General features: G+C 40.8%; 1 protein-coding gene across 1 annotated transcript in view; it reads left to right on the top strand.

Annotated features, from left to right (window-relative positions):
- The first annotated feature begins 2,084 nt into the window (after positions 1-2,084).
- The window catches only part of MAP7D3 (MAP7 domain containing 3), a 43,443-nt gene continuing 19,267 nt past the window's right edge, over positions 2,085-26,260 (top strand). The window contains exons 1-7 of the mRNA XM_058847490.1: positions 2,085-2,215; positions 14,990-15,085; positions 15,877-15,957; positions 17,411-17,574; positions 20,291-20,405; positions 21,303-21,335; positions 25,807-25,908. Of these exons, the coding sequence (XP_058703473.1) occupies positions 2,137-2,215; positions 14,990-15,085; positions 15,877-15,957; positions 17,411-17,574; positions 20,291-20,405; positions 21,303-21,335; positions 25,807-25,908 (670 nt within the window). The 5' untranslated portion in view covers positions 2,085-2,136. The remainder of the gene's footprint in view (positions 2,216-14,989; positions 15,086-15,876; positions 15,958-17,410; positions 17,575-20,290; positions 20,406-21,302; positions 21,336-25,806; positions 25,909-26,260) is intronic.

Raw genomic sequence — 26,260 nt, 5'->3', positions numbered from 1 at the left:
TCAAATTGCAAGCAGTGAGTCCACTCATACTTGTGTCAGTTGAAATGGAAAGAAAAGAAAATGCCATCTCATTTGAAAATTAATTTTAGTTGCCCATTCTGTTTGCCAGCATCCCCTTCAGTGGGATTGCTCTCATGCCAGTTGTCTCATCTTTCTCAGAGGAACAAAAATGTATAAATAGACTCTGACCCCTTTTATTGCACAGCGTGTTAAATGGGAAAGTTAAGGAAAATAACTGTAACCTAATAAAAATTCAGAGGCACCTCAAAATATTAATGAACACTATTATTTCAGATATGGAAGTTACAGATATGTGTAGTACAGCCCCATAACTACACATTACTTTGACCATTTTTTCATACCATACCTATTGTACTTTATGCTGTTGAGAATGAATACAAACCATTTTGGTGATATTTTCTGATAGTTGCTGATTAAAGGAAGATGGGAAAACACATGGACACAGAAAAAGGAATCAAGAAACCTGGGCCAGGCTTCTTTGCTGTGCTGCTTTTGCTCATGACATAACCAGAGACTTTGATTTCAGTGACTCAGTCTTCTCATCTGAGGAAAATGAGGATAACATCCAAATGTCTCTCAGGGGAATGGTGAAATTTGATTTCACCATGTGTATAAAAGACATGGAGACTGCTAAGTGGCAAGGTGTTATTACCAAATGTTATAAACATAAACCTGTGAAATTTGGCGTTGAGTGTGTAGGGGTTTTTTTCCCTTTTAGCTACCCTTTTGTTTTAATACTACTACTAATAATTGACATTCTATTAACACTGAGAGGAAACAACAGACAAAGGATTCTCTGCACACACATATAACCAACATAACAAAAAAAGAACAAAGAACAGGGCAAGTCTGTGGTCTGAATATTCAAGCTAAAATGGAGCCTTGCTTGGAATATTTAAAAGGTTCCTTTTTCATTCTCTTGAAATACTACCTGATCTTACTGCTACTTTTTCTGCATTCATCACATTTATGGGATAATTTTTTGGCCCACTGGCAGGCAAACTTTCTGTTCATGATTGCAAAGGGAGTTTCCTGCACAAGGCCCAAAGAGCCTGCCCTTTAATACGGCCATGGATGCTGCTTTACCTTCACTCTCCTCAGAGCATAAACTCAGAGGCAAAATGAGATTATTCCCAAACTTATTGATAACCAACTAGAGCAGCATCTCTCCATGAGAGTTCTCTAACAGAAGGCAATTCATCGTGGTTAACAACACATTAGTTTAGCTTGGAAGGGACCTTAAAGACCATCCAGTTCCAAGTATCTTGCAGTGTTGGGATGACATGTGCAGCTGTGGGGACACAAGTTACCCCTGGCCTGTGAGATATCTGGGGAGCTGTCCTATGTCAGTTTGGAGCCAGCCAGCGGGGCCAGGCCCTCAGCACCGGCCATTGGAGACCACGATGGCTCCTGTGGGGTGGCCAATTCTAATGGCGCCTTTGGCAGATGTTCATAGAATATTCAAAATATTCAAGCCCTAAACCAAAGGCATATTTAAGAGGTTTCTGGATCTGGCACTGGGCGATGTGGTTTAGTGACTGCAGTGCCAGCGCTGAGTGGATGGCTGGACTTGATCTTGAAGGTCTCTTCCAGCCTTGACAATTCCAAGATCCCAAACCACATCACTCAGCGCCAGATCCAGACACCTCTTAAACACCTCCAGGGACGGTGACTCCACCGCCTCCCTCTGCAGCCTATTCCAAGACCTGACCACCTGAACATTTTTTTTTTTTTTTCTAATCTGAATCTCTGCTGTGGCAGTCTGAGGCAGTTTCCTGCGGTCCTCTCCCTGCAGACACGGGAGACGAGACCGGCCCCACCTCACTGCACGCTCCTGTCAGGGAGAGATGAGGTCCCCCCGAGCCCCCCGGTTCCCTCAGCCGCTGCTCCTCAGACTCGCTCCGCAGTCCTTGCAGGAGGCTCGCTGCCCCCGGCCGGACCCGCTGCAGCACCCCGGTCCCTGCTGAAGCGCAGCCCGAGGGCAGCGTCCGGCGCGGCCGCCCCGGATGGACGCGGGAGCGCTCCCGGTGCCGGCAGGGCGGGAGCGGGCGGAGCCTGCGCACTGCGCCCCGCGCTCCGCGGCCCGCCCGGCACTCCCGCGGCCCGGCGCTGAAGATGGCGGAGGGCGGTGCGGCGCCCCCGTCCTGCGCTTCCTCCTCCTCCTCCTCCTTGAAGGGGCTGCGGGAGCAGATGGGTGAGAGCGGGCAGGGAGGGGTAGCACGGGGGGTACGTGGGGGGGTCCGGCGGCCCAAGGGCGCGGCTGGCGCCGGCTGCCCCCCCCGGCCGCCCCGCTGGACGTCCGGCCCCGTCCGGGCGCGGGGAAGGGGCACCGCGAGTGGAGGCCGCCGGGGCTGCCCGGCCCCGGCCCCGGCCCCGCTCGGTCCGTGCTTTCCCGCAGCTCCGGGTGGCGATCGCTGGCTCGGGACCTCCCGCAGCTCGTGGGCAGCAGCGGAGGCGGCTGCGGGGAGGCGGCGTTCCACCAACCGCCCGTTTTTGACCGGTTCTCCAACTTGTCTGTGTCTGGGGGGGCTCTTGCTTTCAGAGCGTTTGTGTTCGGTCCCTGGTACAGAAGGCAGAGACAGCCCCTGGCACTGATTTTTAATCAAAGATTGAATAATGCCCTATTTTATTTTTTACTTTATTTTGTTTTTCTGGTCTTATAAAAGGGCTAAAGAAGCTCTGCTTTGGTTTTATCTTTGGCTGTGTTTATGTGCCTATTTATACTTAAGGTCCTTAATAATATACTCTGGACCGAGTATTGTGCATACACGATGTGTGTTTGCAGCATAGTTTCATGGTACATCTCCACGCAAGAGCTTTGTGGGTGAGCCATTAGAAAAGATAAACATTTTCTTATCCCAGTCACAAAAAAAAATAAGTAAAGAGGCTTGCGGTTTGGTCTAAGCTGACTAACTAGGACTAGGTGCAGAAACTACTCCTGAGAGCCTCTTGCATGATTGTTTTCAGTGTGTCTGTGTAATTACATAAAGAAGAGTGCTGGCAAAGGATCCTGAATGCACAACTCTCATCTGGCATTCTTCTTCAGTGTGTTGGGTGTCAGAAATACTATTTAATTACTTCTTGTTTCTGTTTCAAAATTAAGACGATTTAGTGCTCCAGAAGGATGAAGATCTGCCAAGAGATAGCACTTCTCACCTACACAGGCTATGTGTTTGAACTTTAATCTTCCTGTTAAAGCTGCTGAATTTCATTTTGCATATTGGATGTGCTTACATGGTGGCTGCTAAGCTTTTCTAAGGATGGGCACCCATATCTGCTGATAGCTGTCATGACCTAGATTTAGTCCCAAAATCAGAGAGGAAATGCTCCTTGGGCCAGGCAGCTCCGTCTCCCTTCACATATGCACATGCTATAATATGCACATCGTGTTGCAGAAACAACCCCCCTCACTAGATCCTGGAAATGCTAGACCTTGAATTTTTTTTCCCTGAGGGGGTAGAAGTCACTGAACCAGAATCTGAACTTCAGTGTGCACAGAATGCATTTGTAGCAGTTATGTGCTCAAAGATAAAACTCAGTGCTAAAGTGCAGTAAATCAATGCTGTCTGTGAGCTCACAGGCTACTCTGCAGTTCTGCTCCTGACTTCTAGTCAGTAGCACTCCCTGGAGAGAGCAAATGATGTTTAGAAATCATCCTTGCAATCCAGTGGTTGACAGTGGAATTTGCAGGATAATTTGCCACAGTATTTGCTGCTCTTTGGAGAACTTGTGAGCAGCAACCAAGTCTGATATCGCAGCTGTTTGGAGAAGATGCAGAAAAAAAAAGACACCCGAAGGAACCTTGACATTCAGTCCCACGCTACCCTTCGGCGTGTTTGGGGAGGGATATAACTTCCTGCTTCTCTGAGCTCAGTTGGCTGCGTGGGGGGACTCCTCAGTTCCAAAATACCTGCTAACTAGAATGCTTGGATCCAGTTTGTGCTGCTCTGTGGGCAGTTGTGTACTTTGCTGTCTTAATCAATCTGGAGAACAAACATCCATGCAAAATAAATAGTGTTGTATGCCTTCAGCCGTTTGTCAGTGAACCTCTGTCTGGGAATCTCACATTTAAAGACAATAAATAAAGAGCATCTTGCTGAGAAACCACAGGCTGCTCTTTCTGGCAGCCTGGCTAAGAGTAGTATTCATGCTGTTTGTATGGTCACCTTCTGCACAGGTATCTTTGTGGGTCTGTATTAAAGGACACTTCTGGGTTCACTTCTGCTCTCTGTGACCAGCCTCTTCATACTGCTTTTCTCTATCGGTGATTGGTGTTTGTTAATTTTAGTCCTTGCACATGTAGAATCCCATAGTGCCACTTGTAACTAACTTCCATATCAATTTGGTACCTTTGGCAAGAAAAATATTCTCTTAAAATCAGTCTGGTATTGAGGTAAGGAAAATGTGTTTCTCCTTCTTTGAGTATCATCTGTAATTAAGATTCTGCAGGCTAACTCATGTCTGCCGTGCCAGTTCTGCAGTTCCTTTGTAATAATTTTCTGGCCTGACACACTTGTCCAATCTTATTTCCTTTATGTGGATGTCAAAAAGCAGAATTTGCTACCACAACTAGAAAGGAGTTGAGGTGCAACCAGAAGGCAGTTAAGATTTCTGAACATCACTTAACATTAGAAATGAATTAGATTTGTACACTGAACCAGCAGTGTATAAGTGGCAGTTGCTTACCCCATTTTTATTATCCATGCTTGCTGCTGTCATCCCTCAGGGATGAAGAGGAATTTTTGATCCTATTCTAATGCCATAAGTACTGCTGAGCTTGTTAAGATGTGAGAAGAGGGGAATAGTCGGGTACTTGTGGTTTATCCAGTAAGTGAAGTTTTCCTTGAGTGGTGTGGGTAATCAGAGGAAAAAGACCTGTAATTTAAGCTGCTGTAGCCTACATTTATTGTCTTGATTTTCACTGGAATACTGAATACTCCTGTCTTTTGTAGTATGGGTGGTAAAGAACATTGGGTTTGGTTTTTTTACCAGAGCTTGGTAATCCTGTGCTTGTTGACAGTGTATTTAAGTGTTGTTCATATGTATTTCCCTGCATCATCTTTTGAGAAGCCTGTCTCAGGTTTGGGGAAAAAAATTAAGTTACTTTTTCAACAAATCTAGCTGCAGGCATAAATTCCATGACCTGCAGGTCCCAGTTTGGTCAGAAGTTTTCTAACAAAACAACAACTCCATTCCATGTAATCAGTTTTTTCTCCCTAAGTGACACTGTCCAGCTTTGTCCACCTTGCCCACAGTTCTTAGCAACAGCTTTTTACCAAGTGCATATACACAGAATTGGCATGAAAGGAAGGATGGATAACTGATAACGTGTACTTGCTCAAGTAAGTAATCAGGGACATGCACAGATTTACCTGGTCTCTAGGTAACAGTTATAAAACATAACTTAAGAACACAACCTTGTACCAACACCTGTAGGAGTACTAGAGAACTCTTGGGTACAGTCTTGGTCCCACAACAGAAGATGGTCAGAGCTGTCTAGAGGAAGTTATTTGAGATCCAAAAGCATCTGTCAGTCTGACAGTTGATGAATTGACCTGTGCGTCAGAGCTGCTTGCTGGAAGAAAGAATGTACTTACAAATTTGGATCCTTGAAAGCCTTTGCACTATGGTTGTCAGTAGAGGTGGGCTTCAGATCTTGCCTGGGAAGCAGCAAGACAAGGAAACGATTCCTTTGCCAGGTTTCTCACAGCGTGGGAGTGCTGTAGCATCTTGAGCATTCAGTTGTTGTCCTACTTGGTGATGTTTGAATGAGTGACTGCTGGTACAGGTTCCATCTGCAGAGCAAAGGCAGCCCATGACTGGGTTATTCAGCTGATGATCCCTGGGGCTGGCTTCAATTTCTTGTTTTGTCAGACTCCTCAGAACTTTGGAGAAAGCTTTAAGGGCTTTTTGTGCTTCATCTTTTTTTCTCTGCATGGAAGTGGTAAGACTGCTTTGCAGCATACCAAGGTGATAAATGCAAAGAGCTGCACAGAAATTTGATTTCATGTAGATCTCAGCAGTGAGAGAAAATTCCCAAATCAGGCTGAGAACTGAGTGTAATTGTATAGCTATGAGCCCTAATTTCATTTTCTTCTTGTTCAGGGAAATACAATCGTACAGAGTAGGGATAATTTCATGCTAATTCATAAAGATGAACGCTATGTATTTAGGTGCTTAGCATTCTGAAGATTATTTTCAGTTGTAAGTGGTTTATAAAAGGTTTTATTCGAATTTAAAACTTGAAATTCTTGAGATTTCTCCAAATGCATTTGGGAGAGATATCCTCCTTGCTGTAAGGAGGAAAAAGCAAGCAAGCAAACAAAACACCCAAACCATGTGCATATACAGCATATCTTTCTCATTTTCTTATGTAGAATGTTCCATTCTCTACATTTTTTTTCATGTGTTGAAATTGCAAAATATAAATTTGGCTTCCATGCTTCAATTCAGATGAAACCATGTAGCAAATAATGACTTGAAAGGGTCATCAACGCCAGTGGTGAGAGCCCAGAGATGCTGTGGCTTCCACTATCCCTAACTGTGCCTAGTCTTAAAATGTGACTGGAATTAAGGACTGCTACTTCTTCATACACTTCTGTTTTTCAAAAAGAAAACAGAAATATTTAGAGTACTGATACACTATTATTAATTTTCAGTTCTTAAAGGTGATAAGAGAGTAAAGAAGGGTTACTCTGGGTTACTATAAGATAAATGGAATAAATAATCTAGGTTAGTCATAATAATAGGGGTATCAAAAGCTCCTGGTTGTCTTCAAATTTGATTAAATAATTGGAGATGCTTGCAGTCCTCTTGTGAAAGGACATCCTGACAAATAAAATTCTGAGCATGCAATTTTAATGTCTTCTATGAATATGACTTATTGGATTACTTGTGGTACTTTAAAATCCAACTGGGACTGCAAATTTCTTGTCTGCCACAAATAAATTAGTGCCGTTTAGCTTCCAATTATGCAGCTTACAACAAGGTTAATCTTAATTGATTATATGCTTTCAGTGTGTTTGCATATGCCTGCCCAATAATCAAAACCTTTCTAGATGCTGGTGTTTAAGTTTTTTGGAGTGCCAGGTTCATGGAAGGAAGAAGTGTTGCTCAGAATTGTTTTTGTTTGAAAGAGAGAGAAACCTCCTCTGTGCTGCATAATGCCTGTGCATAAAGGGACACAAGCCTTTGCTTTTAAGGAAGGCTTGCCTAGTGGCTTGACATTTGTTTTCATCTAAATTATTTTTATATTCCAGTCAGTTTGTAACTTCCACTTTCTAGGTGAAGGATTCCCAGCTGACGTTGCCTTTGAAGAAAACAGTTACCATTGGCCATGTTCAGAATAGCTCTCTCTATTCTCATGTTTTTTGCCTGCATAATTCACAGGGAACTTCTAAAATACTCCTTTATGAGTACTTAACTGACTCTTAATTTACAGACACTCTCTGTTGTTTAAATGCACTGACCTGAATCTTGGGAGGGAGCATAGATATTGTAGTGGCTTGTTCTCTGTGCAAGTGTTTCAAAGCTTCCAGGTGTTAAAATTCTTCTCCCAAGCCCAACAGAGCTTGGCTACAAGAATATAGAAGCACTCTAAGGATCTTTATACTTAAAGAACATAATTTAATATAATTTATTAATTGATTAATTTCAAACCTTATCCTCTGTTTAGTTTTGCCAAGAGAAGTTCTTAGAGGAACATTTTTGCAGCACAGAGTTGATTAATAATATGTATGCTGTGTTCTGGACATTAAAACCAAGGACAGTCATCTCCAGACCAGATCAGTGAGTGTCACCTTACAGAATTTCAGATTTCTTTAAAAAACTTTCTGCCAAGGCAAGGAATTCAGAAAAAAAATATAGTCTCTTTATTTGTCTCTTTAGCTCTTTTTTCCTTCTTGCTTTTTTTACACCCTTTTGCCACTTTTCACTTATCCTTGAAGTTCTTTGGGGCAGGGACTGATTCATGGTTACTTTGCTGGGGTCTTACATTTGCATGTAGTGGAGTGTCCCAGAGCCTTCATTTTATAATTAGCTGGGTGAACTGTACAGCTTTAAGAAAATCTGCAGTTTATTTCCTTTTACATTTTGCACCCCCTGTTCTGCTTTAGACAGAGGGTTTGCTGCATTAAACACTCTGTGGACCTGTCAGTGTCCAGCACTTTTCTCTATTGAGTGATTGGATTTGAGACTGGCCTCTTGGGCGTAAATGCCAATACCAGTCTCTCTTGCTCTGAAACAGGCAGTGTTTGAATGAGCTCTAAATTTTCCATGAGAAATTCATCAAGTGTAAAAGGCAAAAGCAGTACTTTTCACTGCTTTCTTGTAAAGGAGCTGCTATCTTTCCACCAAAAGAAAGCTCAAAATGGTGTTTTCACAGGGTTTGAAGAGCCCGTTGTGACTCGCTGTGCTAGGCTGTGGTCTGGGCTGGCATTGTTTGGGCTGGGTGAATTAAACAATAGCCACAGCCTGCAAACAAGAGGACAAAAGCGTTTTCAAGGCCATGCTTCTAGCAAGCAAAAAAAAACCCCAGACTGTTCAGGAAAGAGGGAAGTCGTGGAGAGAAGTTAGCTATTGCCAGTGTTATGGATAGTGCACTGTAAAAGAAAGAAACAATACAATGAAAAAAACAGATGTGAAATAAGAGAACAGAGCAAGAGTTTGTCTTGAAGTTACTTTTTGCTATGGCTGAGCAGGAATGTGAAGAGGAGTCAGTGTTAGGCAGCCTCTGGAGTTGGAGGAGTAAAGCAGAGAGCTGATTTCTGCCTGTAGCTTTTGCCAGTGCTTGAGCTAGAATTCCAGTAGGAACTGAGCTGTGCAAGGGAGGTTAAAGTGGGGCTGCTCTGGCATCTGTGAAGCCAATCCAGCATTGAGGGGCAACATACAAACTCCTGAGGCACTGCACAGTGCTATTAAATAGAGAAAAATTGTACAGCAGACTGGTTACTAATAATCTTCCACTCTATTTAAAACTCCACCGTTTTACCTTTTGGGTCTTTCTGTAGCTGTTAAACCTATGTCTAATTCTGTCCAGTTGGGAGTATTAAATCTGTATACACCTATATATAAGCATTTATGTCACATAACTAGGAAATTTCACAATGAATCCACTTGAAATTATGTAAGGGCATATTAATTGCATAGACTGCTTTCATTTTAGTCCTGTGTTTTAGGAGACTTTGGAATTTCCAGTATGCAGAAACAGGTAAATATTTCTGCTAGACTTGAGAAGGTTCACAAGGGTCTTTGTAAGAGTAGAGTTTCCACTATCATTCCACTCAATTTCTTTCAAGAGATGAATGAATAATAATATACCTCACTAATAAAGAACCCCAAATTGTGGAAGCCAGGTGTGTTTTCCAGAGAAGGGGATAGATTTAGCTTGTCAGCCCTGTGTGCACAGTACAGACAGAGCTTCTTACTAACCTTGTGATGGCTTCTGTAAGAGTTGGTGACATGTCTTTGTCCTTTCTGAGCATTGTGCTGGCAGTTGCTTTTTCCATTAAGTAGCAAGAAGCATAACTCGTGGCTGAGCAGTGTAAGTGAGGTTGAGAGAATATTGTGTGAGACTCCACAGGTGTATTTTCAGTTTTGTTCAGACAACTGAAGATAGTAAGGATGGTACTCGTCTGATGTGGCTGTTGAGCAATGGTGTAGTATCTCTGACTGTAAAAAGTTTCTGGAGATGGCTGCCAATTCTGTTAAGGACAGATTTCAATACCTTGGTCTGTGCTTGTGTTACAGTCAAGTTTAGTTTAGATTGTGTGCTTCCCCTAGGGCAAAGTGTACAGAGATCAGTGCAAAAATCAACTAACAACCTTCTGGTGCCTTTCTAGTCATGCCTTAGGCTGAATGAGTATCATAATATGTCTTTGAGATTGCTTCAGCTGTATCTTTTCAGGTTTCCTTATAAGAAATAAGTAATTTTGTTAATTATGTGATTTTTAAAATAATATTTCTAGGTCTTAATCTGAATGTGGATGTTTAAAGATAAGTAAAAACGTAAGTTCTCACAGATATGTCTCAAAAACTTACTCATGGAGCTGCTAATACATGTGCTGCAAAGGAATGCTCGAGTTGGGTTTTCCAGTTGGATCAAAACTTGTGATGAACTGAAGAAATCATCCTGAACTAACTTTGGGAGCAAAAACAGATTATTGTACAGAATTGGCTGCAGAAGTGGTCTTAAAGGGAGGAAAGCACATCAAGGTAAAATAGGTATCCCATGTAGGGAATAAATTAGGACAAAGTCTGCAAATAGAGTCTGGGGTAGGGATAAGACAACAGGAAGCTCTTGTAGCCTGCTGGAGCTGAGAGCGTGCACTGCTTTCTGGAGATCTGTGTGCTTCCCCATCTGGTGGCTGCCCAGACAAAACAGGAGAACCATCTGCCTTCCAGCTGGTCTGTCAGAAGGTGCCTACCAGGAAGCTCACGTGTTTGCTTGTGGAGCCTGCCAGTCCTTGCAGCCCAGAGATGGGATGTGAGGATCAACAGGGAAAGACAGAAAAGGGGAAAACAGGGAACAGAGGAATGCACACAGACAGGGCTTTCTCTTCATCATTAGAAACTTTCTGTGTTGTCCACTTGTTAGTGTGAAGGTGCATCTTTCCTCTGGTGTTGTCTGAACAAGTAGTGGTATAAAAACCAATACCTAATTTTTCTTAAATCTTCAAACATACAATCTTGCACCTGTTTGTTTTAACCTATGTTAATTAATGAGTGGAAATCAGCTTGAAAGGTGGTGCATGGAAATCTCAAACTTGAATGCTGACTTTCCTCATCTTTCCTGAAAGTATGTACAAAACTTTTTAAAAGGATCTGAACACTCACTGGTAAACAGTAGCTCCCTGTAGCGGAGCAAGACAAAAATGGTGTCTTGCAGGTTTGTCAGTTTGCGATAAAATCAGAGATATTTTGCTGGAAAGTCCACTTTAGATTCATGGATTCCATATTGGCTTCTTGTTGCCCACTTTAAACTTTTATTGAAACACTTGGAATCATAACAATGCTTAACATTCAGAAGCCCTTCTAACACCCCCTGTTTCAGAGGCTTAGTCTGGGATTTTTTTGTTTGCTTTGCATAACGAGTCATTAAATCATAAGAAGCAGAAGGATTGCTGTGAAAGTCAGCACATTCTGCTCTTCTCTGTAGTTGTGCAAAGGGAAGGGAAGAGCGAGAGGGGCAGCGCCCGGCCGGGTCACAGCCACTGGGGAGGAGATGGGATGGAAGCTGAACCTCGCTGGGTAGAGGGACGGAGTTGCTTCAGTCCCTAATGAGGTTTACTAAGAACAGCATTGGGTTCTTTGCCAGTCTTGGCAGGGGCCAAGGGTATTAGCCATGTGCAGGGGTTGAAATAGAAATCAAGGTTTATTTTTAGCACCGGTCTCTTTAGGGCATATTGGAAACCTGATCAGGGAAGGGAAGCACTGTCATGCTCATTGTGAGGGAGGCTCCTCAGCACCTGCACTGTCGGTGGATCGTGAGCTGGAAGTGAAATTGGGAGAGCTGGATTTATATAGAATGTCAGCTCCTGGTGCTTCTGTGGGTTTGGTTTATCTCTGATTTTCTTAGCCAGACCTGGGGTGCTAAATGGTGATGAGGGCACAGAAGGAAAACTGCTTCCCAAATTACCTAATCATTTCATGGCTCAAATAGCTCTATTTTATTATGCATTAATGCAGGTATTATTATTGGCCTGATGCATAGCTTATACTTTTACTAATTTTACCAGGAGCACTTAAAGATAGACTGCTGTAAAATAAACATGCACATTATGCTGATCACAAAGTATTGTTGTGAAAGACTACTGTGGGAGGGCAAGCTCAGAATAGAAATGAGATTTAATTTGACTCTAAAAGAATTTTTCTTCTCCAGGGAGTTTGCTGAATATGTCCATGAAGGCACCCCCCCCCATAATGCAACATGTGACACGGATTCTAGTGAAATGGTTGTTAACTGGTTTCCTGTTGTGGGGTATCCTGATTCATTACAGCAGTATTAAGCTTATTTTACAGAGATATATTTTGTGGAAAATTATTTTCCATGAAGCTTCACTCCATAGCAGACTGCTACAGTCATTATGGAAAACTAGGCAAAAAAATTACAGGTATCTGTGCCAAAAAACATTTAAATATATTAATTATTAAGGTTTCTTTTATCATATTTAAGCAAAATAAGATAGGTATTTTTTAAAGATTGCATAGTGCAACAATATGCAATGCATTTTCTTTTACTGTAGTAAAATGTGGTCTTAGAAAATCCATTTGTATTTGTATTGTAAATTTACTATGAAATTGTCAAGGGCCATAAAACCTGTGTGTTGACCAGGGACTTGGTGAAATTGAGCTCACATATCTTAGAGATGTATCTAATGCAATGTTCATTCCCTGTTTATTAATCTTTTGTTCAGATCCTCAGTTCACATTTGATTCTGGCTTTCTGTTGGTTAAATGGATCAGGTCCATGTGACACAAAGGTGCATGCCTTGTGCCTTAAATCTGCCAATTTCAAATGTGTAAGCACATTGTTTCTATGCAAATCATGAAGCATCAAAGGAGTGAACATAAAATATTTTATGTGACATACAAAAAACCTTGATATGCAAAGTCATCTGGCTGGGTATTTCTAGAGTTGCTTCACCTCTGTGTCCTCTGCAAGCTGAACTGTTTCTGTAACCCACTTCCCTGTCTTATAGAACCCCAAGTAGTCTTCTGTGACCTTAATTAATTAAAATAAATGAATTGCTTTGCAGATGTGACACATTTTTAAATCCGTGCCTTTTGATCATGAACATTATTCCAACTATATATTTATTTTTGATTGAGTAAATAAATACATAATCCCCCATATCCATTATGGCTTGTTTGTTCAGCAAGATTTCTGATAGTAAAATATTTCTGCAAGTAAAATAAAATTAATATTGTACCTGTTTGATTGCAGGTTGCTTCTTACTATAACTTCGTTATGGAAATTTGGGTATTTAAACTTGAGAGTTGAGGCAAAATTCCAGTTTTCGTCTTAACTGAAGCTGGTTCAGGTGCAGAGTGAATTTGTTCTGTTGGGATAATTTCCTGCCCGGGTTGTGTTCGCTCAAGCTGCCTGGGCACTTCTTTCTCCTCTCTTGAGGAAAGATGTACCTGCATTTCTGTATTTTTCTGAAATCCAAATGGTATTTGAAGAAACTTAATGATCCTTCAGTCTTTGTGATGTACAAAGATGTCATTGGATATGAATGCCCTGGCTGTACATTTCTGCTCTCAGAGCACCTGCAGTGGGCTGCTTTTCCTCTGACTGTTTTCACTCCTATTTGTGTTAGAATAGATAATTCTGTTGTTCTCCACTTGGTGTTTTTTTGGGCTGGATTCCCACCCATGTGACATGAAACAGTGTACAAAAATTGGATTTTTGTCTGACTTGTCTGATCTAGATAGTGAAAATACAGTGAGTCCTTTTTAAGCTGTTTTTTTGCCAATTGCTAATCTCATCCTGTTGTAGTATATCTGGTCTCTGACTTGTGTGAAAGGAGCCTCAGAGATGTATAGGATGGGGTTGAGGAAGACTTTTGTTTGCTGCTGCAGTGAAAAATTAATTCAAGACATGGCAACAGCTGCGGGTGACAATTTAGAGTTGCTGAATAAGTATTGTAATCAGCATTTATCACTGAAATCACATGGGATTAAATACTTTGAGGTGATTGTTCTTGGGCACAGCCTTAGGGAGGGTTATTACCATGACACAACTAGTTGTCATGGCAATGCATGGAGAAGAGGGAGACTCTTCCTTCCTCTTTTGCATTCTGCACTACTCTTATTAAAGGGAAGTCAGATCATTGGCAAAGTTGTAGTCTTCTTTTTAAAAATATAACAGCAGTTTGTACTATTGGCCCTTCATGTTCTGGTTGAGATCACAGCACGTTACATGTTCCTTTTGTGGATTTGCCTTTTCTTTGTGAAACTGGCCTCAACTTTCTCATGTGTGGGTGGTTGTGTCGTGTGTTCCCTTGCTTCCCCTGAAGTTGGGCTTTTCCCTGGAACCCAGCTGAGCTCCCAGAGTTTGTCACAAGGTCAGAACAAGGTGGCAGCGTGTGAGGATGCTGTTGGAGCTGTGCAGGGCACCGGGGTAATGCTGTCTTACAGGTTACCCTGCCTGCTTTCCCTGCAATGCTTCACCTTCACACCCTGTCAGGTGATAAGTGAAGGTTGATACCAAAACAAAGAAAATCTGGGGAAAGTGATACAGTAAATTAGTCTCCCTGACTTGTTAATGGGTTTTGTTATTCAACGAAATTAATATTGATAGCATTTCCTTTTTATGTGATGATCTGTGAGTTGTAGCCCTGCATTTTGCTGAAGTCACCTTGGTGAAACTCAGATAAGGTGAATGGGTCTCTGCACAAATGCTCAAATTACTGGAGTCTAATTTATAATTAAAATTTATTTTTGAAGATCTAGTTTCAGAAGTATGTTGTAAGCATCCCTTAGTGGTTTATTTTGTGCATCTAAAACCCTTTCATGTCATGAAGTAATGACAGGTCTTCACAGACCTCTCCCTGCTTGGGTCTCATCAGAATATGATTCTAGCAGTGCTAATGGACTACTACATATATGTGTCCAGCCCACAAATGCTCATGTGGTAGCAAAGAGTTTTTATTATTAACTGTAAGTCAGACATAACTTTGCAAAACAGTGGTGTTTGTCTTAGAAGAGTTAGTAAATAAGTTTGATATTTGAAACTCTATAGTCTTAAAACATAAAGTTTGGTAAATGTTTTTGCAGTGAAAAGCTATGCCAGGTTTCAAGTCTCATTTGACAAGTTTTTCCTTACAAGTTGAGCCGCCCCCAGTTAGTTTTTTAATAAAAACATCAACAACCTCAAATAGAATTTTATGTATTTGTTTTAGATATTTATTTAATGAGTGTCAGTTGTGGAGTTTGTCTTAATCTGGATTGATTTTTTTTCTCACAGTTGCTGCAGCCCAAGCCATAGCAGAAGAAAGAAGAAGCCAAAGTGGCATTAGCCCTCTTGCAGTCCAGACCTCAATAAAGACAGCAACTAAACCAGGTATAATTACAGGTCATTGCTCTTAATGAAGTGCTGGGCTCACAAGGGAAAGTTAGTAGGGATTGAAACAAACATATTTAGAGAGAAGTTTGGTGTTCTTTCTTCAGGAGGCATCAGAGCACCTGGTAGATTGTTTGTAGGTCTGGGTTTGATGACAGATTTCTGCTTTTGACTGGCTCAGAATCCAGCTGAAGTTGCCTGTCTTGTAAGCAGGGTGTGACAACAAAGATAAATGATGGTAACTGGGCAAGTTACCAGCTCACTTCTTGCTGAAATTCAAGTTTTTATACCTGCAAAGACTGCTTAAGCCTTGGTTCTGCTTAGTCTGCAAATGAGCTGTCCTACAATGTCCTGAATTTGTCATGACGGGTGAATTATCTGTTCCCAGACGACATTTTCCTAAATTCCTGTCATTCTTGTTCATGGGAGTTAATATGTACAAGAATGAGGATCAGAGCTGAATTTGGAATAGGGTATATTCTCACATGTCTGACTTCTTAGGCTTTCTTTTGACTATACCTATTGAGCCTTTAACATGATGCCTGCTTTCTCTTGCACCTATTAAAAATAGTGTTGTGAGGGATTGGAAAGAGGGAAAAGGAGGCTGTTCAGCTTTCTATGAACTTTTCAGATGGTATCTTTAATCTCCCTATAATGCAGTGATATGGGGGTGTGTGCATCTCTTAGGAAGTTTCATTCTCCTTTTGATAGTAAAGACTTTTGACTTTTTATTTCAATTTGAATGTTCAAAGTCATTGACAATTATGCGTCTTCCAATTTTTTTTTGACAGTGATAGATGGTTCCATGCTAAGAACAGAAGAAAGGCAAAGACTGGCCAGGGAGCGTAGAGAAGAGCGGGAAAAGCAACATGGTATTCTCATGTTTCACTTAAAATAAAATTTTCTAAAATGTTTCTGTTAAAGAATTGCTGTCCCTCTTACTCCTTGTTCTGTCACTTTTTGTCAGCTTGCTGGTGACAAGAGACAAGGTCTGCTCTTGGTCTTCCATCAGTGTCCATCTGTGAACCTGAATGAGGAAGTTCTTGATTTGAGAGGAAAACACTGTAGAGAGTTTTAGTTTGTTGAAGCTCTGTGTCACTTCTGACCTTCCATTTCCTAGTGACCACCCAGCAAATTTAGCCAATTCCTTATTGAAAGCCTTAACAAAAACACTTTGGAAAAGAAAACTTTTAGCTTAGAACTCCTTCCTATAACCCTGAAGACTGACATTTGGAGAATGCTGATTCAGAGAAAACCAAAAAAGATTTAGCTACTTGAATGGTTTGTTTGCCTTGAACACTGCTTTCCTTGTTACCCAGCACGCTGAAATGACTCCTGTATTGAAGTGTCAGCAGTATACACTTTATCTTAGCAGGGAATCTGAGACTAGAGAACAGCAGAAAACTCTTGCCCAGCTTTATGCTGTTTGTGATGTGAATCAGTGCATGTGTGTGTAGCAGGAGATGAAACGGTTACAGTGGGCCCTGGAGCCCTGGGTCTTGGGCTCCCAGCTTGTGAGAAGAGATGTCTCTCTGAGCTGTATGTTTGTTTCTCAACATAAAAGCAAAAAGACCCCCAACAACAGGAATTATTGTGTCATCCTAATATGGGAACAGGGTAGTATTATGATGCATATGAAACTCAGAAATATTTTGGGGGCCCTGTGTGTAGATGCTGCCTGTGGTGTCATTAGCTGTCATTATTGTTGGTGTCATTATCTGCTCTCCTGCTTCATTTCATCTGTCTGGCCATGGAAAATACCCTGTGCATTCTAGCTTTGTGTCACAGGACCTGAGGCTTCCTGTTGAACTGCACACAGCTGTTCCTTGGTGGAGGCTGCAGAGAATAGTGATATCACTGTTTTGAACTCCAATGCAGGAACTGTAGGGTCTTCCCATCTTGTCACTCAGTGCCTTAAACATTACTATTTACTATATTTTGTTCTAAAAAATAAACAAAGATACAACACAGAAAATTCTACTTTTTGATTTTTAATTTACTGCTTCCTTTCAGAGACATCACCATTATGTTGATAAGAAAAGTATATGCTTAATATAGGGAATATACATATCCTGATATTCCTGTCTAGACAGTAAGGCCTAGTGGCAGGCAAAATTCGAATTCCACTTCAAACCTGGGGACATAATTAAAGATGAGTCTGTTGTCATGTGTGATGTCATCCACCTCTGCAAGCTCATCTTCCTGTACATTTCCATTTCAAGTGGTAAGAATTCTGCTTGGACAGTCTCTTGCTTATAGGTTTCATTGCAATATCAATGAATGGATAAGTTTGATTTTAGTTTTTTCTTAAAATTATTCTTACAGCTGCCAAAGAGACACAAATCCTTGAAAAGGAGAGAAAAGCAAAACTCCAGTATGAAAAACAGTTAGAAGAAAGGCAGAGAAAGCTAAAAGAAATGAAGCAAAAAGAGGAACAACGGAGGGCAGCAGTGGAAGAAAAGAGGAAACAAAAAATAGAGGAGGAAAAGGTAACATTCATCAAAGTGCTATAGTTTAAAATAACTACATTGTTTTCCTACATTACCATGCTCTGAAGTGGTGTGAATGAGAGACTTAGGGAAATGATGAATGTGTTAGAACATAGAAGTACTTTCCATGTCTATAGTGGGCTATGTCCACATTCTCCACAGAGCTTTAGCTACAGCTGGGGCACTTGGGATTTCAGGAGCTGTGGCTGCTTGACTTCTGGCTATTTTTCACATGAGCAAAAACCCCACCCCATATTCTTAGATTTCCAGATGCCTTCAGAGCACTTTGTAGAGTATGTCTGTAAATCAGCTTGGGTGACAGGTCTTGGACTTACTTCTCTTGTATCTGTGTCTTGCTTTCTTGGAGCCCTGCTGTGGCCTGAGACTCACATTCTCTTAGTTCTTCTACATCAGAATTCATTCCTGTATGATGAAAGGTGGTGATGTTATCTGTGTATTTGTCATTGGCTGCTTTGAACTGTGTAGTGACTGTTCTCACTGGCCTTTGCTCTGACTGCACATGGACAGGCAGAGCAGTGTTTGAATTTGGGACTTACTCAGTGGATAGAAGCTGATAGCAGAAATAAATACATGAAGTTATCCCATCCTTTTGACAAGTAACTCTGTTAGTGCATATTAAATGTGCAAGTTCTGAAAGGATTAATTTCCAAGGTGTCAGCAGTGGAAGCATCTCACATCTGTGCTTTCATAAGCTGGTTGTAAGAACTTGCTGTGGGTCATTGGTGAAGAGCCTGTAAGCCTGGCTAGCAGCTCCTTTGGAGTTCAGTGTTGTGCTGTTCTAGCAATCCATCTTTGCTGCCCTTTTTGACTGGCAGTATTCTACACTGGTGTTTGGTTCTCTGTAATCAGCTCCTGGGTATGATCAGATTGATAGTCCGTTTGAGCTTCATGGAATGGTTTACATTGCTGGAGAACAGAAGTATTTGGGTGGGCTGTGACTGCAGTCCAGTGCAGTGTCATTTCTTCAAGCATCTACCCTGTGCAAACAGCATCCTTTATGCTTCAAAAAGATGCTACCTTTAAATTTATTATATTTATTCATGTAGTTTTGAAGATGGTAGATATGTTTTAAGTGGCCACCAGGATGAATAATCAAGGAAGACAAGGACTAGCAATGAGGTGTTAACCTTGTCTTTTACTCAGTCCCTGGAGATGACCTACATAGAGAGTTATAGATGCAGAATCTGAAAGGTGGGAAGACAGTATGGATTTGACCTGTAAAACCTTGCCTTCAATCAGAAAGTGAAAACAGATCTTGACTTTGGTACTCTGACACGAGGAAAAGATACCAGCAAGATACTATCTACAACTGTAAATTTGGTAGATAGAAGTGCATCGGAATATATAGTCTTGAGCATTATTATTAACTTACTCAGCCAAGTCTCATTTAGTTAATCATCTAGTAAGGTAGAAGCAGCAGCACAGTAGCAAATACAGTGGAAAAGAAAGTGGTTCTAAGAATCTTGAAGACCACTAGCCATGGTGAGGATTCAGATCCCTGTCTCCCCACAGCTCCTCAGTTATTCTGTACATTTCTGCAGCTCACTGTATTGAGACCTTGAGCTCATTTCTGTCATTTATAAAGTGAAGCCTATGTCTTTAATTCTGACTGAAGTATTACTGCACTGCAGATACCTCCATGGAAATACAATCTACAGATTACATAATGTCTGGGTACTTTGGCACCTTAGGTAAACTCTAGTTCAGGTTTCTCTAACAGAGGGGAAGCTAAGCTTTGTATTTCAAACAAAAACTTAAAGTTTTATCTTTTGTCAGTGAGCAGAATCCTCCCTTCCTTCCAGGTTTACTTTGTGTGTTTATCACAGCAACTTTTTTATTTTGTATTGTGAAATAATAATTGGTGTTGAAAGAAGGTGAAAGTCTTGTGTTCCTAAGCGGGACAAATGGCTGTATAATGAGTTCCCTTGACATCTTACTGCAGTGTATCTGCAACAAATACTGCTTCAAAAGATCACTTGGGATATAACTATTCCAGAAGAGAAATGTGTTGTTGACACGTGTGGAAACCTGGCTGGCAAGAGAGTCTAGCATGGTTATGGTTCATCTTTATGCACAAGAGCTAAAGCTCCACTACTGGCAGTTACTAGTTCTGGAGACAGCAGCAAAAGCTTCTTTCAGCCCCCTTTGTCCTGCCAGCAGTGGTTGCTGAGGCCTGAAGTTGATTTGTCTTCTTTTGCAGTTTTGCCTTTATGTCTTGGTGTTCCTGGTTTCATCACATCTCTCATAATGTCAGTGTCCATTAATACCTGGGTCATTGTTTTTATGGTTCTTTGAAAACACAAATAACTTTATTCTTGGTATTTTATAATGGAAAATTTGTATCACCTTTTAGAAATAACTTCACATATAAATAGTTTCAAGGGTAATCAATTACTTTTGCTCAGTTTGGGATCCATCCCTATTTAGAAAATAAGTAGTGCTGTTTACTGAATAGGAAATCTGTTTGGTGGCTATTTTAAGTAAAGAGTAGAATAGATTATCTGTGCTTTAGCTTGACCTAATCATGTTTGCAGTGTTTTGAAGCCATTAATTGCCTTCAATATTCTTTGCATGATAATTTTTGTAACAAAAGCCCGGTAAAACAGATTATAAATCATACTGGGGGGTCTATATTTTGCTTTCTGGTGTGGCTGTGGTTAACTGTTACAAGCTTCATGGAGATGTTGTCTGGTAGGAGCGCTATGAAGCAGTTCTGCATCGCACCTTGGAACGGAATCAGCGGCTGGAAACACGACAGAAGAGATGGTCATGGGGAGGGTCTGTAACTCCAGACTCAGAAGGCAAAACAGGTAAGCAGCACTGTTTTTAGCAGGACTAAAATCACAGAATATTCTGTGTGAATACTGGCAGATGTAGCACTGGGGGGACCTGGGGATCCTTTCCTATCTTGGATCTTAAAGCAGGATCCCTGGGTAGCTCATGGGAAAGTGTCATCTCTGTACTTGCCCTGAAATGCTTCTCAGAGCTATTTTTGATCTTGGGAAGAGCTGGAGAGAAGCTCCATGGGAAATACAACACGTGAAGCACTGCCAGCCCTCAAACATCAGATGAGGGGAATTATGATCTTTAATATTAAGATAATTCAGAGTCCTTCAAATGCAGTTCGTGTGATGGAGTGCTAAGACTGGTGATAAAACCAAAAATACCCAATTGTACTCTAATATCACATCTAAAATATTTTAAACACATCCATGGAGTTACAGAATGCTGACTGATTATTTGAATGCCCAGAAGTGGGTAAGGAGATGCAGTGGACAGACCAAGCTTCATGGAACATGGATTCTGTTCTGGATTTTAACAGTCTTTAATTTGAACTCAGATAATTTCCTGTGTCACAGTTAATTGTTTCTGCCTGTAAACATTCTGAAATCAGACCAGCAAATAAAGATTGCAGTGGAAGGAATTTTTTCATGCACTACCTGACCACCAAAAAGTAAAATAAGTTACTGGCCAGGAATAGAATAAATCAAAAAATGCTTCAATTCAACCTATCTTCTGTATTGGTGGAATTGTACTGAGTGTGGTACTGTCATTTTCTGTCAGCTTGAGTGTGTGTATGTAGCATATTTGAAAGTGCTTTGATATTAGTTGTCATTATGATATGCAGCATCCCCATTTTTGGGTTAACTTGCATTTTTTTGTTATTTGACCTCGTGACTTAGCTTACAAACCTTCTTCTTCTTCAGAACAACAGAGCACAGATGAAGGTGGAACTGGTGGTATTGATTTCTAAAATTTTCTTCTTCTGTTGTTTTACCCTCACTACTAACCTTTTAAGCTTGAGTTCTTCTCACACTTAGGAAAACCATCTTATAGATCTTTTCCTGGATCTTGGCCAGCTGTGCAACAAATGTGATCCCGAAGTAGAAAGTAGCCCCCCTCATTCTGGCTATCCCTCCCAGCTAATTCAACTACAGCTTAAGTCATGGCATCCTGAGGGAATTTTCAGGGAAAGGCTATGTGCATTTTGGTTTTTAAAGATGTTTGAATACAGCACAGGGAGAAGATAAATTCCTACTGGCAAGTATTTGTATATAAATTAGTTCAGTGGTCTATGATTTGGAGGGTTTAAGGGCAATTTCAAACCATTTCATTGCTTCCTAATTTGCAAAAAGTACATGGTAGGGCTTGGTTTGTTTCCTTCTTGCTTTGGTTTACCAGCAGTTGAAGTAACATTTGCAAAATCAAATGATATTTTGGTGAAACTTTGTGAAAGGGAATGGGTCTCTTGCTCAGTTCAATACTGTTTCCATGAAGGGTTTTACAAAATCAGAGCTGTCCCAATTATTTAAAGATAATTCTATACATGAATGTGTTTTCATTGGATTTCCAGCACTTTCCAATGCACAGGCTGAGCCATTCATAGAAATGCTTTGGATCACTGATACATATGTTTAATAAGCAAAATTATTTCTTATAGCTAGATTGAGATGAAAACTCTCAGCTGAGACCCAGCAGAATCTGAATCCTCACAGTCTGTGCGTGCCCACAACGTTACTAATGCAGTGCAGCTGTCTGTGACACAAACAAGTGAGGCTTGAAAATGCAGTGAAGGTCTGACTGTGATTTAACTACTCTGGCAGCACAGCAGAAGCATGTGTATTTTAGTTAACTTTTCCTTTACCCTGCACATCATGAGCCCCTAATTTTCTCCAAAATCAGCTGGTTTGTCTGGGTTGGTTTATCTGCTTTATGTGTGTTCCTTGGATACAAATATAAATCCATTTACTGTATCTCACATTACCAAATATTATTTAACCTTGAAACAGGGAAATCACATTTGCCTTACATGTTTAAGAAAGCACTGGGTTTTATTCTACTAACAAACACAAAATAATGGGTTTTGCTCTCTTTTGATTTATATGAGGAAATGAGCCTTGTCTGTCCTTTCCATTGTGGAGGAAAATCTTCAGTGCTGCAGAAGCACATTTAAGATAAAATATATTCCAACACAAATGCTCCTGATACAATAATAGGTGCTTAAACTGTGATTTATGCATCATTAAAGTAACTATGCAGATAGTTCAGCACCAGTAGATCAATTTGGATAACTTGGCACCAATCTAGAAAAGAAATTGCTATGGAGACAAACAGGTTATGCAATGTCCTGGTCAAACCCTTGTGCACCCACATTGTTTTAAAATTGTGTTTGGTTTATGTTATTGTTTCAAACATTAAGCTATGATGTGTGGGTTGGATAATGTGGAACCATGACTGGTTTTACATTTCTCATATTTATTCCTATTTCAAGGTAGTTCTTTTTAACTTTGAGAGCTCATTACTTATTGTTAAAAATCTACCTAAGCCATATGGGATACTTAAGTCCAACTGGCTTTCTAGAAAATCCTTATATGGTCCATTTTGCTTTATATTTGCATATTTTCTGGAAAGACAACAATTACCTTTTTTTTTTAACTCTGAAAAATGACACCATATGAGTTCTACTCCATTATATCATTGTGGCTGAATAGTGCACCTTCTCTAATTGCATGCCTGGAGCAAATTTAAATGCAATATTATATTTCCAATATCAAATTCTGTGGCAGATTTGGGATTAAAGCTCTGTTTCTTAGAATGAGAACCATTTGGGGAACTGATTTAAAATTTGGGGAACTGATTTAAAATATTCTTTAATTATTTTAGGACAGAAAGTGTTCATGTCTGTTGTAGTGCTGTGCAAAGAAATGCTGAATCAGTTATGTCTTCGATGAACTGGGTGTGTCAACAGTAATATTTAGGAACATTGAGTGGCAGAGCAGAAGTTTTGGGTGATGGTGTGTTCTGGAAAGTGAAACCCATGTAATGGAACATTTCCCCAGCCATTTCAGTGGTTCTGTGGGATGTTGAATGTGATTCATGGGACCACAGCAGGGATCCTGCTGATGGTGAAATGGTAAAAATGGATGAAAGCCCCAGAGTCAAGTGTTAAATTAATGGCATTGCTGTTAGTGCTCAGATGAAGCAGGCAGGGTGTGGGTGTGCCAAGAGAAATGGCCAGGCTGTGCAATAAAGCATCTTTGATGACAGTCCTGGTAAACGGGTGTTTTAGTGGTGCCTGCTGAGCAGAACTTGAGGTTCAGGTGCATCAGGACTGGAAATGTGCATTTAGGATAGAAATGGGGCTGCCAGAATCTCTTCTTGCTAAATAAAGTGCTTCCTTGTTCCTAGGAAGGAAGTGAGAGACTGAAATAAGACAATCTTATTTCATGTAGCCTAATGTTATCAAGCCTCAGGCAATGCTGCAGCACCTTCTCTCAGTGAAACCCTGTGAGGATTGAAAGCTCCTCACTCTGAGTGATTTTCTTAAGATTCCAGCTTTCCCAGCTCCTTGCTGAGTTCCAAGTCCTGCTGTATGGCAGACGTGCTTTCTTCAGCTCTGCTGCAGTTTGCTTTCCCCCTTCCATCAGCAAAATAGAGAAGTTGATATCACATGGGCTGTATGCTTCTTGCATTTCAAACTCCTTGATGGGGGTTTTCTGACTTTCTTCCAAAGAAGATATTTGAGGTACTTTTTCAAATGATGTTTCGTAAGTAGCTACACAACCAGACTGACTGGCTCAGGAATATCCTACCTGTCTTCTAAAGCTTTTTCTTCCTAGAGAAAGGAGCTTTAAGTTTGCAGAAGCTGTTCTGTGAGTGAGGTAGGGAAAAAGTTGAGGTCATCTGATCATGCAAATGTATTGATCAAAAAAGCATCAACCTCTGTACCTGGGTCCCAGTAGGTGACAGACCAAATCTCAGACTTCATTCAAGTGCAAAAGTGGTAAATTGAACCAAGAGAAAATTCTGTGAAGTGTCTCTGTGATGTTTGGAGGCCTTGGACGTAGTTGAGCTCAGGCAGGAGCCAGGATTTCTTTTAAAGAGCAGACACTAGAGGGTAGCCTTCCCCTTCAAAAGCACCTGAATGCATGAGTTATGAGCTTCCTGATTTTCGTATATGAAACCTCTTAAGATGTTTAGTTATTCCAGCTCTCAGACTCCATTCATAAAATGCCCCCCCCTTTTTTTTCTTCTTTTTGTTATGTTGGGAAAGCATCCACTAAGCTCAGATCCTGATTTCTAAACTAGATTCAGTAGATCTCACTCTTATCCCATGAGGACTTTGCTCTTGTTCTCTGCCAGAAGAGCTTCCCATAGGGCTGTCCATAGGAGTCCTTATGTCCTGGCTCTGGCTATAAGGGGTGTTGTAGTATGCTGGCAAAGGGAAAAGATGTTGTCTCTGTGGTGAGTAGTGCTGCTGTGTCCTTTGGTACTTATGCACTAATGAGTTCAGATTAATCATCTTTGCTGTCCAGTATGTCAGTAAAATAGATTACTTGTGTTAGATGTATAGAATTTTGTCTGTTTGTTGAGCTGGTCTGTGCCCTGCTGTGTACATTAATGTTTTCTGCTTGCTGAGTTTCTATAGCAACAGGTACCTGCTTCTCCAAGGCTTTCACACTCTGGAGTAGTGTTCATCCTGAAAGTACATTATTTGAAATTAAAAAGCAGGTGTTTCTCTGCCTTGTAATAAACTTGCAGTTCTGCCACATGAGATGGGATTTTTATGTGTGTGTATGTGTCTGTATACACATGCAAAAAAAATTAGTGCCTCTTGTGGCAGGTTTTTTTCTGAAAAATTGCTGATTTGATAGGAAACATTAACTTAAGAATAGTTTTTAGAAAAAAATTGGCAATTTCTAAAATACAGCAACCTTTGTGAAGCAATCAGAAATAGGAGTGCTTTCTTGCCTTTCCTTAGGACTTGGTTTTATCCCTCCAAAATAACTTGTTTTGGTTTGGATTTATTAACTAGTGATTAAAATAACTGTTTTGACATACCTATGTGGCAGGAATGAAGAAAGAAGTTTTTCCAGATTTTGTGGTTATTTTCTGTGTCTTGCCAGTCTGGTAAAACAGACCACCTCAGTAGCTTTTGTCTTTACATGTTAGGGCTGCATGGGTTTAAAAATCCCTTGTTTGCACACATATGCATGAACTCTGACATGACATCACTAAGCTTTTCTGTGCCTGTCCCATCTGGTGCTAATGGTATCAGGCCTGTTTGAAGGAAAACAAAATCATTTGTGTTTCTCATCAAACAAAAGCAGAAATAGCTTTCAGGATGTAATACTTGGAGAGTGAGCTCTCAGCAAGGTGTGAAAGGCTCAGTATGAAGGTGATTTCTAAAGTTATCACTTCTCTCCACAGCCAGCAAACGCTCGCCGTCCACAGCCAACCTCAAACAGGCAGAGGCTGCTGTGAGCAAATGCCTGCCCTCATCTGCAGCTCTCTCAAATGCCTCAGATCGAAGTAAGTGTGGGTGTGTGGCTGCTGGGAGCAGGGCACTGCTCAACTGTGGCTGGGGAGGAGACAGGAGGTGGAATGAAACTCCTTCCTCCTCCCCTGCTGTGTGACTCACTTCATATTTTGATCTCAGATGCATTTCATGCAGTTTGTTAATCCAGCTTGACTGTTCAGGGCTTTGACCCAGTTGATGTGATCTCTGTTAGAGGAGAAGAGCAATGGTAAAAACTGTTGGTTTTTTATTTTTTACTTCTGTAATTCTGTTACTAAGGTCAAATCTTGGTAAATGATTCACAGATAATTTCCCATGGATTTGCATGCCTTAATTTACACCTTAAAATTTCAGCAAAATAGAAAT

This window comes from Poecile atricapillus, chromosome 12 (assembly GCF_030490865.1).
Source record: "Poecile atricapillus isolate bPoeAtr1 chromosome 12, bPoeAtr1.hap1, whole genome shotgun sequence".
NCBI lineage: Eukaryota > Metazoa > Chordata > Aves > Passeriformes > Paridae > Poecile > Poecile atricapillus.
Note: the sequence above shows the minus strand (reverse complement) of the source record. Positions and strands in the feature narration are given on the sequence as shown.